We start from the raw sequence: 14,896 nt of genomic DNA, 5'->3' as shown, positions 1-14,896 counted from the left end.
GATACAAAGGCCGAGTACGTTGACAGGAGCATGCAGGTACGAGCACTGGGGACGTGCCTAGTGCTGGCCCAAGTGCAAGCACACCTTGGGCATGCACCTTTGAGGGGAATCCACATCTGAATGTACCAGACGGAGCACAGCGCGGAACACTACTCTCGTAGTCTGCACCTTCAGGGGGCAATTACAGTACAAGCGAGTCTAGACAAGGGTGTGGTGCTCCCAGTTGAGGCCGATCTGGTCCACTTTGGTGTCGGTGGGGACCTTGTTTGACCCCGATGGCGCCTGTCGCTCCGAGCCTCATTCGACCATCAGTGGCCAATTTCCCGTGTCTACCGCTTGATCCTGGACTATGTTTGCTGGGGTGACCCTGTTTGCATCTCCATTTGACCTTTTGGGCTTTTCTTTGGTGGTGCTGGGCAATTCACAGATTCAGAAAAACTCATTGTCCAAACCCTAAGAGCATCTCAACTTGGCTGGACACCACTTACGGAGTATCTTCTGCGGGTAGTCCGGTCGGTGACTCAATCTTGGCCGATCTCTCAGAGCCCGGAGACAGCCCGATCGAACAGTAAGTAGGTGAATTGACTTGCACCGACAGTGAAGAAGGGTGAGCTGATACTGTGGACCTGGTGGACTGGAAAGGAGCGCTAGGATTCATGTCAGTCAGCTGTCATTGATCATCACGTCCGGGGAATTTTCCTCAGATCCCTTATGCTTGTCCATCTCACAGAGACGTCTCTCACGTTTCAACTGGACCTAAGACTGAGATAATGCCAATTATTGTGTCCTTCATCTCCGCTCAAATGGTCCGAGCAATGGTCAACCTCGTGGATGTGTCTAACGTCCAACGTGGCGTCCGGAGTAGATTCTGCACAGGATCTATACCCACTGGATTGCTCCATTCACGTGTACTAGAAGATCGATTTGGTTCATATGGAGACTCTATGGCCAGCTACTAACAAACTATTGACGCACCGGCTTTTACCAGGTGACGGTATCTAGCCGAGAAAAAGCCTCCATGGGTCTTGATCATACGCAATCTATCCGTAGATTCTAGAGCACGGAGTACATACGAGTATATGAATGCTCGTATCGGTACTTGCTGACTACTCTGTAAGCAGGTCAATAGCGTTCAGCCAGATGGCTAACCGACTATCGATCGAAACATAATGTTACCCCAGTCCATGACAAAACCTTCTGTGCAGCATCCTCGCAGCTCAGCGGCCACCATGAAGCGTGGGTCTCTATTCTCCCATCAGTCTAGACTTCGCGCGATTACAAACTAATACTCCTTTACTTTTATAACTTTTAACCTTGTGCAACTTACAGATTGCTAGAATCTTCCGGCGTCAGGAACTCGAAGCATGATTAACCTGATGGCATGGCTCCCACGTGACCGTTGTTCATCCCAGAGGAACCAGTTCCCCCACCCCAGGCGATGATGTAGGGGATCAACTCACAACTGATAAGAGTACTCCGTCTCAAAACCCTTTCAATTATACGGTCCAGCCCAACAGACTTCATCTCTCCAGCGGAAGTCTTTTACATAAAACAATCCCCAGAAGCAGATCTGAGAAGCAACAGAAACCGAAACCGAAACAAAAACAGGATAACCAAGGGAGACAAAAAGAGCAATGACGACCCTCCCAGCAATATCAGACGTGCCGTCACTCTCGACCGAGGGCCGAGCCCAGATCCTCGACACATTATTCGAGCCGTGCGCGCAGCTTCACACGTTGTCTGTGAGCGTGCTGCACGAGCGCTCGTTCGACTCGTACGACGCCCTCATCGCCGCGGTCGGCGAGCAATTGACCGGACTGTACGAGTCGCGCCTCGAGAGCGACACCCGCTGGCTGGACTCCATCCTCGTCGCCCACCCGCGCCTTGGCGACAAGAAGGTCGACAGCGAGCAGAGCCGCAGAGAGCAGGCACAGCTCAACCAGGGTGCTGACGGTGCCGGTGCCGATGTCGCGGCGGCGGAGAGGCTTGCGAGCTTGAATCGTGCGTATGAGGAGAAATTCCCGGGTTTGAGATACGTGTAGGTTCCTGTTTCTTGTGGCCCTGTAGTCATGGTGCTTTCACCTTCTTTCTGTTCATCTCCTTGTTGTCGGCACGGGCTTTTGCATCCTACTATTGTTCCTCTGCGCTGTACACCACGAGCCGTGCTAAGACTAATCGGTCTCGGGAATATCAAGAGTCTTCGTGAACGGACGAAGTCGGCCCGTTATCATGGAGGACATGCAGCGACGGATAGGCCGGGGCGATCTGGCACAGGAGAAAGTCGATGCTATCAAAGTAAGCTTGAATCCATGTTGGGGCACAAGGTCTTGGCCTCCACGTTGAGGCGATTGAAGGCCTATCCCTCTCTCCCCACCCGTTGGGGAAGCGCGCTCTGACCATTGATGCCTCATGGCTCTCTTAGGCAATGTGCGACATCGCAGCTGATCGTGCGAAGAAGCTTGGTGGTTGAGAACGATCATGCCGATGATAGTGACGGCCACGGTACGATTTGGTCTCGAAGGCCAGCCCGATCTCGTACGATCTGCTTTCCTACGAAGTTGGAACGATGTATATGTATCGAGAATGCCGGCTTCGGGATGAAGAGCGACTTTCTATAATCACAACACAAGAGCGGAAACATTCTCACAAGGATGACATCGCAAGATACCCGTCAGCTGTTCGTTCACATTTCCCTGTTCCAACCACTAAGCAATAGTTGCTCTCTAATCATGATGGCGCCAACGTCACCGTGGCAAGCTTGTAAACAAGCATTTCCGAGGTAGTATAATAATACATAACACAGCGCCAGAAATGCGCACAGTAGAATCGTATGGAAAATAACCCTTGGTTTTGAATCCTCGTTGAATCATGACGGCTTCTTCCACGGGTCCGATATAATTCTCCCACCTAGATTGATCGCTGGACAAATTGACCTTGGCAACAGCCCATGGAAGCTCGGAGCCTGGGGGTTGGTGCAAAAGTAAGTATCATTGCTAGTTCTCGCTGAGGGCTAAGCAACGCATAGATATGTGATCGTAGCCAGACACCACTGCAGTGATCATCGTTTCGCACCCACTCCGGATGGACTTAGGTGAAGTTCTTCGTGTCCTTGCGATTTAGTTTGCTCATCTCGTTATCCGAGTCACCTTCCTCTTCACCGTCACTCCACTCGATTCCGTCGTCGCCGACCGCGAAAATAGTCTCGCCGTCAAGTGATTCCCTTGGGCGCGGAGGCGGCGCTCTACTACTGTTTTGTAGGGCAGGGGCCGGGTCCGCTCTTTTCACTGACGAGGTGTTGAGTGTGTCACTCAATGATGTGGACGCCCCACCCGTCGGAGGAACAGCACGTTGCTCATCTTTGCGACCCTGCTCCTCATCATCGGATAAAGAATCGGCGATGCTGCGGATCTCAAAACCATCATCATCCTGGGCCAACTATTCCATAAAAGTTAACAAATTGCCGGAAGTGCTTCAGGAGATGGTCGAACTTACCTCATCACTCATAGCGAAACGCCTGTTGTTTGCGGTCGGACGCCACAGATAGGCAACAAAAGCAATATCAAATAGATATACCAGATTGAGCCAGCCATCAAGGACAAACCACCGTGTTTGCCAATGGTCTGGAATGAAATTGGCTTCACTGCTTCCAGCGAATGCGAAGCTGTTGACGAAGAAGAAGGCGAAAATGACCAGGATTGAGCCCAAAATACACCATGACAATTTCTTATACATGAGTGCTTTGGTCTTTTGTTTTCGATCTACCAGATCTTTTATAGTTAGGTTCAGTGAGGAAAGGGTCCAAACATAGAAGGCTGTCAGTGTTCCCGCAAGCGGCAGGATCACGAACAGAATAAGTGGTCCAACGGATTCCGGGGTGACTGCCATCGATGCTACGGCGTAGACAACGCCAAAGATGAAGTGTGCGATCGCAAGTATGCGGACATAAATCATCGTCTTGCCCAAAGAAGGTTTGACCACACCATAACCCATGCAGACGATCAGAAGGAGGAAGAACGATAGAGAATTCCTTCCTGCGTTGAGAATGGAGACAATAATCATGAACGCCTTGTTCAAAGCATTGTTGCCATGTCGATTCTGATAGTCGTAGAAGCCCCAGGTCATAAGCTGCTCGATGATCAAAAATATCACCGTTGCTGTAATATAATTCTGAACCGGAAGGATATCAGAGCGATTCTGCACGTAGAGGAAGGCCCAGAAAGCGCCCAAGACGGCGTAGACGATTGTGAGGCCTCCATAGAAGGGCAACTTTGCTATCTGGGCCGCAGGAAGCTCGCCATAAGCATTCCTGAATTCGACCACTGCGCCATAGTCGTTGTTTGAGAAAGCATACGAAGAGACGCAATAATAGCCTGTACGACGGATGGGGTAGTTGAGGGCCTTCGGATCCTTGAGATGGATCGCTTCATTTATGATCGGGCTCTTGGAGATGTCGGTGGCATTTGGTTGTAATATGTAGGAGCCTATCTCTTCGGTAGTACACATGCCAGCCTTGACAGTGTCGGTGTTGCAGATGGTTTCGAGATATGTTTTGTCACCAGGTGGGCGCCTCCCAATCAGCCCTTCATCCTGCCACTCAAATATGATGACACTCGCAATGGGATCGGAGTCGCCCTCGGTATGATCTGGCAAGAATTTGACGAGGATAAAGGGGTCTATCGAGCCGCCCCAGGCTTTCTTACTGTACATTCCTGAACAGCGTTGCCGGTTGGCATCATCTTGTTTCTGCGACTTTGGTTAGCCGGATGATGATTGTAGGACAGTAAATACTCGCCAGTTTCACTTCATTTCCGGTGACCAAACTGGTCATGTACGCCAGCAGACATAATGACGGGACTAATCGTCTCATGGTGACTAGTGTAAGACAGTGTTCCTCGTTGTAGAGGGTGTGTTTGACGACAAGGAAAAGTATGCAGGCGGAGAAGGAAGTTGGTAGTTCGGCCTCTTAGTTCATCTGCCACGCGATCGCAGAAACAGACGCGGATACCAGGCCGGATAAGAAAGAGTGACTTTTGCAGAGTCTGCCGGCTGTAGAATAGTATCTCGAACGACCAGTTCGTTTTATGAATGGGTGGATGATGGGTGGTAGGGAGGGTGGTCTTTGAGGGCGAAAGAGATCAGGCTCCGCGATTTCCGTTGCGCTTATCCACCCGCTCAGTTCAGTCACTGCCAGTAGTGGCCGCAACACTAATAGGCTACCTAACTACTAGGTAGTTAGCAGCACCGCACCTGCTAAATAATAATGCGCGGTGATCAGTCCCAAGCCTTCAAATACTCCTGCCACGTACCACGTTACCCCTGACGGTTTTCACTCTCTGCTTGTCATGTGTTCAAGGATCAAATGTTAATGTGGTTATTATCTTAGGGGATGGATTTGTCCAGGGTCTTCAGATCTACAGTAACTAGTACGATATCATGTGCCTGAACCGTGAGGCTGAGGCTCGATTTCACCACAGGTGAGTAAGACGAGCGACAGACTCTGATTAGGAGTATTCACTTGTCAATGTGATTTCATTTCTATCTCTCACATGGCTGTGAAAGTTTCTCAGCGTTTGCCAATGAACTATGGTCCAGCTATGATGGGGCTTTACTTTTCGCTTTGCCGATCAAGCTCCTTGCCGTGTCGCAGATGTGTATCTGTGGACCGTAAAACTCTTCAAGTCCCTCCTCCAAGCCATTCTCTTCGTGTTCAGTATGGTCAAGGACCTCATCGATTGCTTTCAAAAGCCCTGTTGCCACTACACGATTGCTTGTAAACGTCAAACTCTGCTCCTTCCAGCCGTAGAGGAAAACCGATAGATTGATGGGAGTAAGTCGCATCAGCTTCGCCACTTCTACTGCAACCCCGTGAGGGAAGAATCGGCGTCCTGCACTCTCGGGTGTCGAAGATGTCATGAGATCCTGTGCATCAAATGCCACAACTTTGACTGGAAGTCGAATGTCGCCAGGCACAGCATGAACGGACTGCTCTTGGAGTGATTGTCTCAAACTTTCGGCATCCCTGTCTGCATACCTACCTTCTCCAAGGATGATATCCGCCCGCTCACACTCCGAAGGAGTGCCCATACATTGCACAATCTCTCGCATCCGCTCAGCTGCATGTGAAGTACAGTGGAGCATTCGATCCGTTAGGACGGGATAGATGTCGCCCTGAATTATAGAATTCGACTCCTCGAACTCGATCTGCCGCACTATAGCTGAGTGATATGTACCATTCAAGGCGTGTGAGTCTGGAGAAATCTGATCCTTTCGTAGATGCGAGATATCAGATATTATGGCTAAAAGAATGGTGCAATCCAGGTTGATAATGTTGGTTCGATGCACTCGATCATGACCGGGCAGAAGCTTGTTGAGGATAGCAGGTTGAACAGGAGTCGTGTTGTCCTTGTCGAGAACAATGGGAACCTGACCTGACAAACATTGCACTGTTGCGCCAGTAGCACGTAGATCTGCCACAAACGCGTCAATATCACGCAGCTGGCCTTCTTGAATATTTGGCAATACAAACACCACGTGGGGGTGCCGAAATTGTATCCTGGTAGCTTTTGACGCAGCATGCAGTTCATGGGCCAGACGAACCAATTCGAGTTGATGATGCCGTTGATCAGCGTCGCATATTTGGCTCCGGTCGGATTCGTCGTCCGATATGTCGCCCGCATATGACTCCCATCCTTCTTTCGCGATCTCGAAGAGAAGCCTCTTCTCTGATATAGTGGAAACTTTAATCCATTGTGATCCATTTTCGGCAACGATGTCAACCAGTACGCCCTTTTGGCTCTGCCTTTTCAAGGTCTCCGGTTTGTGAATAACGTTTGGGGCGGCAGAGCCCTTGGTTTCGTTAAATATCTGACGTTGGTTTGAGTAAAACCTTTTACTCAAGGCTGTCACTCCACAACAAGTTTTCGCTATCACCCATACTGCCTCGTAGAAAGGAAGGTTGGAGCTCTTCAGGATATGCAAATGAGGTGACTCATTGTCTAACGCATCGTTTGTGGTGGAGCTAGGTCGTTCCTCAGACATGAAAATTGTTGCCATGTTCTGAAGTCCTTTAACCTCGGATTCGATTCCACGTCTAAATACCCTGATCTCAACCTCCTTCTCCCTACCGTGGGACTTGACATGCCCTTGAAAGGCGTCAAGCTCTCGCAAAAGGGCTTCTGCTCTCTCACGGAGGTTTTGATAAAGAGCTACCGAAAAGCGTGAGTCGGCCTTGCGGTTGGAAAAATTCATTCCGCTAGAGGACATGTTGTGACGAATAATGCTAGGTGAAGGATGAGGAGGCATTTGATACAACGTCTTGGTGGATTCGCAATGTACATCTCACATACGAGTGCCGCCCAGCCACGTCATCAAGCATCTTTAATACCAAAGCGACCAAGATATGGCAGGTAAATTTTCACACGTTGACACCGCTGTCGAAACCTTGAAAGAGGCATGTAGTTTTTATGACGATAAGTCGGAGTGCGGAGCAGAGGCTACTCCAATTGGCGGAGTGAACGACTGCCAAGCCGAAAGACGCAGGCTTCCCAGCAGATGGGTCTTTGTTCTAGTAGGGACGGGGACAAAAGTCATCGCAACCTAGGTGCTCATCTCGTTCATAGATCAGGGTTTTTGATCTGATCACCTGGCAGCCACATACAGACTTTGGTGTCGGCGGTGGCTATCATGTTGTGGCGAGGATTGCACTGAACCACAGCACTTTTGATGCCTCGACTTGTCAGTCTGGCGGAGGGTTCTTGTTGTGCACCATCTGCTGCAAGCTGCATATCCCAGACGAGAAGATCGGGCTGGTCACCAGTTCCTCCAATCACAAATCTTCCATCCTGACTGAAGCAAGCGTCTCCCTGGCCTAAGGGTTTTCCTGAGGTCGAAACAGGTGCCGCTCGCCCTGTACCGCTGGTCTTGCCCACGAGAAAAGACTTGAGTGTTCCGTTGAATGCATCAAGTACAAAATGGCCGTGGTAATCAGTTCCAATGAGCATGTATTTCCCGTCGTTTGAAAACTCCAATTTTGTCCATGCTCTGCCTTTGGTTGAAGGTGTATACTGACTCTCGGATGCGGCAAGGTCGAAGGTGTCAAAGGGTGCCTTATCGTAATATCGAACGTCATACATAAGGACGGACGATGTCGATTGTGAGGCAATAGCCATGACATTGGCAGATGGATCGTAGGCAGCAAGATAGGGAGTTGAAAGTTTCAATTTTCCTTGCGGGCTTCTCGAATTCAGATCCCAGAGACACACCATATCGTCGTTGCCACATGAAAGAAATTGGTCGCTCCCAGGCGACAGTGATATGCATGTGACTTGAGCAGAGTGGGCAGAAAAGTAGCGGACAAAACTCTCATTGTGCAACTCTAATAACCGCAACGAATCGTCTTGTTTTGTGCTTGCGAAAAGGACGTTTCGCGGATGATGGGTAAAGCGAGCGAGGTGAATGCCATACTTCTTGCTGGGTATTGTCTTTGTCCGCTTCCCCTCTTTGATATCGTAAACGTGCATGGTCTCGTCGTCGGAGGCGGCTACTAGGAATTCACCCATGTCATCGAAGTCAAGGGAGGTCACCCGACTCTCCATGCCATCCGAGCGCGTGGTTCCAGGGAATTGCTAATCTGGTCAGCACACGTCTTCGAAGCAATTAGATGGGGATACTCACTCTAGCAGGACGGTATTGCTTGATCACATCTTGCACCTTCTGCTGGACTGGTGCGCCTGACGCCATGATTGGCAGCGCTAGAAATCGAACCTGGCAGTGAGATTGATGCGGCTGCGCAGTGACAGAGACAGGAGAAAGAGTTACACTGGTTGGAAGATGCGGACAGCAAGAGGGAAAAGGAAAGGACGACTATCGCATCTAACGCGCAGCCTGATAAGTTTGAATGATCAACAGCATGCGCCAATATGTTTTTGTCCACAAGATTTGTGGTGCTGGCTAAGTTAGGCACTACTGCAGGTGGAAGTTGGAGTTAATTACCCCAACTTTCATAATGATCTCCAATTATTACCATGCCCGATAGACGGACAGAATAGGTGTCAAAACTTGGGCCTCGGGCACTTGCTGCCTGGGTTTTGGTGGTGCTGGGCAGGCTTCTCGGCTACCATCCCGTCTAAATGGCTCCCGGAACAACGGCAATCTGCCCCAGAGCTTGGAGGCCTTTGACCTGCTCATACCCCGTAGCCTATGGGCTTCATTGCATTCGAGTTCTGGCAGAACCATACCTCGCACCCTCGGCCGGCTTAAGGGCGTTCACTAGAAGGTACCATAATGGCAATAATTATGAAGATTCGGCTACTCACGGGTTTTTTTGGTTTCTGACTGCAATTCCCCCGAACTCATTTCTGAATTATTTAACCATACCTGTGCGCCCAACATCTGACACCGGCTGACGCGCCACAATACCTCCTACCTCTGTTGAGTGATATCATAGTCCTCAAGAACATGGTGCGCGCAGTGTCATCTCACATTCAATAAGTACACCTGCGGAAGTCGGATTGAGAGGAGGAGGAAGAAGCAGACAAAGAGGAAGAAAAACCATGTCTACAACCACTGGCGCTTTCATTGCTGGAGGTATCGCTGCATGCGGCGCAGTCACCGCGACTCATCCTTTCGAGACGGTCAAGATCAGGTTGCAATTGCAAGGAGAACTACAGGCAAAAGATATTGCTGTCAAGAAATATACCGGTGTCTTCCAAGGAGTTGGTGTCATCGTCAAGAACGAGGGCGTTCGTGGTATCTATCGAGGACTTGGGTGTGCCTATGTCTATCAGATTCTTCTGAATGGCTGCCGCTTGGGTTTCTATGAACCTCTGAGGGCCGCCTGCACAAAGGTTGTTTTCAAAGATTCCAACGTCCAATCTCTCGGCGTCAATATCTTTTCCGGCGCAGCTTCTGGCATTCTCGGTGCCATGGCTGGCTCTCCTTTCTTCCTCATCAAGACTCGTTTGCAGTCCTATTCTCCCTTCCTCCCGGTCGGTACCCAACACAAGTATCGCAACGCGTTGGATGGATGCAAGCAGATCTACGGTAGTGAGGGTGTCAAAGGTTTATACCGAGGAATCACTGCCTCGATGGTCAGAACTGGCGCTGGAAGTTCCGTCCAACTACCCACATACTTCTTTGCGAAGAGAAGATTAGTACGTCATGCGGGTATGGAAGAGGGTTTACCCCTACATCTCTTGAGTTCAGCTGCGAGCGGATTTGTCGTCTGCTGTGTCATGCATCCTCCAGTAAGACTACCTCCCACCATCGAGGACTTGTTAAGTGCTAACCAAGGATAGGATACGGTCATGGCCAGAATGTACAATCAGCACGGCAACCTCTATAGTGGTATCTTCGACTGCTTGTGGAAGACGATATCTACCGAAGGTTTCTTCTCCGTCTATAAAGGATTTACAGCTCATCTTGCCCGAATTTTACCTCATACCATCCTGACCCTGACCCTGGCGGAGCAGACCAATAAATTTGTCCGTGGTATTGAGAACAGAATATTACCAGAGTCGATTAAGGACAAGATCTGATCAAATTTTCCATCTCATTTCCGGCAGGCATATTTGGGGTCTTCTATGCATAGTAGGAGAGGGCAAGGGTGTGATTCTCGAGGCGAGCGACCATTGCTAATCAATAGTGATACCGTATCTCTAGCGTGGAGGCTGTTTCTATGGCGTTGGTATCTACCTAGAATGTCGAGTCAAGAAATACACGAGCTACGCCTTGCGCTCCACAATAAGACGAGCGATGCATTTTGTGTATCATGTACTTATACAATATTCAAATTCAAAGTGCAAAGTGATATCACCAATACGTCTACCTGCTTGAAATATTACACATCATAAGGAGTGTGGAAAAACTATTCTTGTGAAGGTCCGATATCGGGATGAATTGTTCACAGTGCTTATGTCAGCAAGGCTCGGGAGGAAGGCACCCAGAAGGCTGGACGGTTAGTTCTATCACGCGAATTCTTGAAACACTGTGTCTCTCCGTTGTTGCTGAAATAAAGATCTGTGCCACTACCAATTCTCCCCCTGTATGTTGTCGTTTGTGCTGTGTTCTGTAAGAATCTCCATGTGATTCTGGCAATGGTGAAGCACTTCATTCAGCCTGTGGAAGGGAGAATATAAGGCATATTCGTTCGATGGTATGCTATTCGAAAGTGTTTTATATGGGTACCTAATGTCAAGACCCCGTTGCTCAGCAGCGTCCTCCTTATCTAGATCGATACGACCGGGATTGGCCTGAACTTGAAAGTAAGAGGCAGCATACCGTGTGCAATAGATGATGTTCTACCGACTCCAAGTGAGTTCTTGCCACTGTAGGGGCTCCAAGACTAGCTGCGGAGCAGATGATACAGTTGATGGAGCATGTAACGCTGTATTACTCAGTCATTGGCGTTGAGCATGGACATCAAATTTCACTCATGAGAGGTTCTATGGCCAAGGCGTGCAAGGGCTCAAAGTGGCTGGGAGACGTGTCGGACGCGTTCGAAGATTCACGTACATACGTCACTAGGACCACAGATGATCTGATAAAATTAGATTAGATCAAAATTATCAGATGCTCGTCGTCGCTTGATGCCGGGAAATGCAGGCAACCGCCCCGTTTGGTGCTGGACAAAGATTTACAGTTCGAGGACTTCCAATCCGATTGATCAGCATATCGTAATAGCATTCATTGACACCATAGAGGCACAGCTTGGAACTGGAGTGAAGCAATAGTTGTTGTGGTCTGGTGGGGCATTTCCAGCAAGTGAATTGCTAGGGCAAGCTCTGAGCAAGGATCGATGATTTGAACGCGCGACACGTCTAGCGCGTAACCGTGTTTGTGCTCCATTTACTTTAAAGTGCCTCTTCTGTCCGCGATTTTTCAATCCATCTTCCTCCCTAACCACGACTCAACAAACAGCACTTACCTCTTGTCTCCTCATAGTTCATAACACTTCTCTTTGTTCCTCTCCATCCTGACATCCACCCCGTCAACAATGACTACTCAGATCACGCCGTCAAAGCAGGTATGTTCGCCACTTCGTCATAGATTTCAATCCTCGACTTACACGATGACTAACTCGACGTGAAGGCGGCTGCAAGCCTCGAGACCCTTAAGATGAAAGATAGTCCCGTCAAGAAGCTGGACTTCAATCCCGAGAACAAGGAGAACATGCCTGAGGCTGTTGAGTCCATTGTTCCCACAGACATCACTGCCACAAAACCTGTCCTAGAACTTCAGGCTACAGAACCAGCTGCACCTGTTGCAAAGACTATCAAAGAGCTAGAAGCCGAGGAGCCCCTTCTGAAAGAGAATCCTCACCGATTTGTGCTTTTCCCTCTCCAATATCATGGTGCGTGTCACTCCTGCAGACGACGCGTCTTTCTCTAGTTCTAACTATCCACAGAGATCTGGAACATGTACAAGCGTGCCGAAGCTTCATTCTGGACAGCTGAGGAGGTCGACCTCTCCAAGGATCTTCACGACTGGCACAACCGCCTCAATGACGATGAACGATACTTCATTTCACATGTCCTCGCATTCTTCGCAGCTTCCGACGGCATTGTCAACGAAAATCTGCTAGAACGTTTCAGCACTGAGGTCCAGGTACCAGAGGCACGATGCTTCTATGGGTAAGTCACTATGAATCCTATCCCTACCCACATGTTCCTGGACCCTGTCCAGTGATCCATCCCACCGTCTCTTGATCTCGCAATCCCGCTCGAGTATGCATGATCTAATTCCTTGACAGTTTCCAATGCGCCATGGAAAACATTCATTCCGAGATGTACAGCTTGTTGATCGACACATACATCAATGACCCCAAACAGAAGACATATCTCTTTGATGCCATCGATACCATTCCCTGCATCCGAAAGAAAGCAGATTGGGCCATGAAATGGATCTCAGACAAAGACTCATCTTTTGCTCAACGTCTTGTTGCCTTTGCCGCCGTCGAGGGTATCTTCTTCTCCGGCTCATTCGCTTCCATCTTCTGGTTGAAGAGCAAAGGCCTGATGCCCGGTTTGACTTTCTCCAATGAATTGATTTCCCGTGACGAGGGTATGCACACAGATTTCGCCTGCCTGTTGCTACAGCACCTCAACCACAAGCCAGAGCCCAAGCTCATTGAGCGAATCATCACTGAAGCCGTTGAAATTGAGAAGGAGTTCTTGACTGACGCCCTTCCCTGTGCGCTACTCGGCATGAACGCCAAGCTGATGCAACAATACATTGAGTTCGTCGCTGATCGCCTTCTCTTGTCCATGGGCAACAAGCGTTTCTACAACTCCCAGAACCCTTTCAGCTTCATGGAGAACATCTCGCTAGCTGGCAAGACCAACTTCTTCGAGAAACGCGTTGGAGACTACCAAAAGGCCGGTGTTATGTCAGGAACCAAGAAGCAAGAGGAGAAAGCCTCGACGCCTGGCGAGGAGAAGACGGAGAATGACAGCAATGGCATCAACTTTGACGAGGACTTTTAGACTTGTACATACAGTTTCTCACGATGATCATTTGACGGCGTTAATGGGAGCACGAGGGTCAGGAAGGTAATGGCAGCATATGAGGTTTCTTTGCTCTTGTTTGTTTATACCCTTCATACCATCACCAGGGGTTCGCACGGGATGTTCACTGGTGCTTGAGCATGGCTTGTGGATTGTGCCAAAAACTTGTTACCGGAATCCATTGCGAGAATGGGGTTTGTTCACACGCGTCGCTCAGGTCAGCTCAACTCACAAATGGTTCCCTTTTTTGGCTTAACACGGGGAGTTGTCTGCACTGCATGGACGAGTGCCATGGCTGTACTGAACAAACACAGAGTATTTCTAGAGATAGAAAAAGCATGATAAATATCTCCTCCCGCTTGTCTCGTAGATTTCCTTGACATTCGACTTAGTTCTCGACTACCTTTGGTATCATAGCCACCATTTCAACTGCCCATTGCTCCTTTCCTTTGCTCTCTGCCTTTGCTCTCTGCCTTTGCCCTAGCGGATCTATTTGATGATTGGAGCTCTGTATTCATCCTGTGGTCTTACGAGTATATAAAATCCGAATTCCCTGAAGGTATGCTTGATACTTGGCCAAGCAGAAGGAGGCCATTCGGTTGGCCATTCCTTTGATATGAGGCCAGCCTACCACTTTTGAGCAGCATGATCTCGCTCCTCTAGTCTCTAGAGCTGTTTTGCGAGGCCAGCGCTTCGGCATCGACCTGAGAATCGACCAACTTGGCTCAAGCATTGGATAGAGCAATGCTTGCGCGCCAGGGCTCTCTATCGTACCGATCATAGCTTAGAGCATGTCAGCGTACCACCAGCCTTGCCCCTCGAAGGAGATCCTCAGACGACTGTCCATGTCACCCCGGTTCCTTTCATTTCTTTCCCTTCTTCTTCTTCCCCTTCCCACCACCACCACCCCCACCACTTGCAGTCTGCGTCGCAGCAGGAGGCGCCACGACGACCTTGGCGTCGGCCTCTGAAGCCACCACCCCACTATCGATATCCATCTTATCCGCGTCGTTCGCAGCAGCCGCCACTGTTGCTGCCGTGGGCAATTCTATCAGTTCTCCCTTTGCAAGTCGACCCAGCCCCGCCAGTAACCGCCCTACTTCGGCCGCCTTGTCGGTTTTGTACTTCAGACATATGCCGGAGTCTGGGTGGTATGTTTTCAGGGTGAGGATCGCAGAAGGCTCCCTCTTAGTTTGTGAGGGAGTGGCTCCGGTTGAGTCCGCCGCCGTGGTGGCATCTTTCTTCTCTGTGGCTTTGGTGTCGGCCTTGCCGCTGCGTTTCTTGGGTAATGAATATTTGGTCGTGATGCGCGAGGAGGGGTAGGCTTGTATGAGTTGAGAGCTGCGGTGCAGATAGGTGTTGAGGTCGGTAAAGTAAGTCATGATTGGGAAGCC

The 14,896-nt window shown here is 49.7% G+C and overlaps 7 protein-coding genes across 7 annotated transcripts; 3 read left to right on the top strand and 4 right to left on the bottom strand.

Moving 5' to 3' along the window:
* Window positions 1-1,634: 1,634 nt before the first annotated feature.
* On the top strand, window positions 1,635-2,042 carry LTR84_009934 (uncharacterized protein; the record flags this gene model as incomplete). The annotated part of the gene is made up of 1 exon (XM_064853472.1): window positions 1,635-2,042. One exon carries the CDS (start codon window positions 1,635-1,637, stop codon window positions 2,040-2,042), a length of 408 nt encoding a protein of 135 aa, XP_064709871.1.
* Window positions 2,043-3,087: 1,045 nt separating this feature from the next.
* On the bottom strand, window positions 3,088-4,867 carry LTR84_009933 (uncharacterized protein; the record flags this gene model as incomplete). Its single annotated transcript, XM_064853471.1, has 3 exons — window positions 3,088-3,435; window positions 3,493-4,743; window positions 4,802-4,867. 3 exons carry the CDS (start codon window positions 4,865-4,867, stop codon window positions 3,088-3,090), a joined length of 1,665 nt encoding a protein of 554 aa, XP_064709870.1.
* Window positions 4,868-5,592: 725 nt separating this feature from the next.
* Window positions 5,593-7,263, bottom strand: LTR84_009932 (uncharacterized protein; the record flags this gene model as incomplete). The annotated part of the gene is made up of 1 exon (XM_064853470.1): window positions 5,593-7,263. One exon carries the CDS (start codon window positions 7,261-7,263, stop codon window positions 5,593-5,595), a length of 1,671 nt encoding a protein of 556 aa, XP_064709869.1.
* Window positions 7,264-7,613: 350 nt separating this feature from the next.
* On the bottom strand, window positions 7,614-8,739 carry LTR84_009931 (uncharacterized protein; the record flags this gene model as incomplete). The annotated part of the gene is made up of 2 exons (XM_064853469.1): window positions 7,614-8,624; window positions 8,674-8,739. The coding sequence occupies 2 exons, from the start codon at window positions 8,737-8,739 to the stop codon at window positions 7,614-7,616; spliced, it is 1,077 nt and encodes a 358-aa protein (XP_064709868.1).
* An 812-nt stretch (window positions 8,740-9,551) lies between these two features.
* Window positions 9,552-10,535, top strand: LTR84_009930 (uncharacterized protein; the record flags this gene model as incomplete). Its single annotated transcript, XM_064853468.1, has 2 exons — window positions 9,552-10,244; window positions 10,296-10,535. The coding sequence occupies 2 exons, from the start codon at window positions 9,552-9,554 to the stop codon at window positions 10,533-10,535; spliced, it is 933 nt and encodes a 310-aa protein (XP_064709867.1).
* Window positions 10,536-11,992: 1,457 nt separating this feature from the next.
* On the top strand, window positions 11,993-13,481 carry RNR2 (Ribonucleotide-diphosphate reductase (RNR), small subunit; the record flags this gene model as incomplete). Its single annotated transcript, XM_064853467.1, has 4 exons — window positions 11,993-12,022; window positions 12,088-12,349; window positions 12,404-12,629; window positions 12,749-13,481. 4 exons carry the CDS (start codon window positions 11,993-11,995, stop codon window positions 13,479-13,481), a joined length of 1,251 nt encoding a protein of 416 aa, XP_064709866.1.
* Window positions 13,482-14,365: 884 nt separating this feature from the next.
* Window positions 14,366-14,884, bottom strand: LTR84_009928 (uncharacterized protein; the record flags this gene model as incomplete). Its single annotated transcript, XM_064853466.1, has 1 exon — window positions 14,366-14,884. The coding sequence occupies one exon, from the start codon at window positions 14,882-14,884 to the stop codon at window positions 14,366-14,368; it is 519 nt and encodes a 172-aa protein (XP_064709865.1).
* Between the last annotated feature and the right edge of the window lie 12 nt (window positions 14,885-14,896).

The sequence above is a fragment of the Exophiala bonariae genome (assembly GCF_035927105.1).
Source record: "Exophiala bonariae strain CCFEE 5792 chromosome Unknown scaffold_4, whole genome shotgun sequence".
In the NCBI taxonomy this organism is placed as follows: domain Eukaryota; kingdom Fungi; phylum Ascomycota; class Eurotiomycetes; order Chaetothyriales; family Herpotrichiellaceae; genus Exophiala; species Exophiala bonariae.
This window is presented reverse-complemented; position numbering and strand designations above follow the sequence as displayed.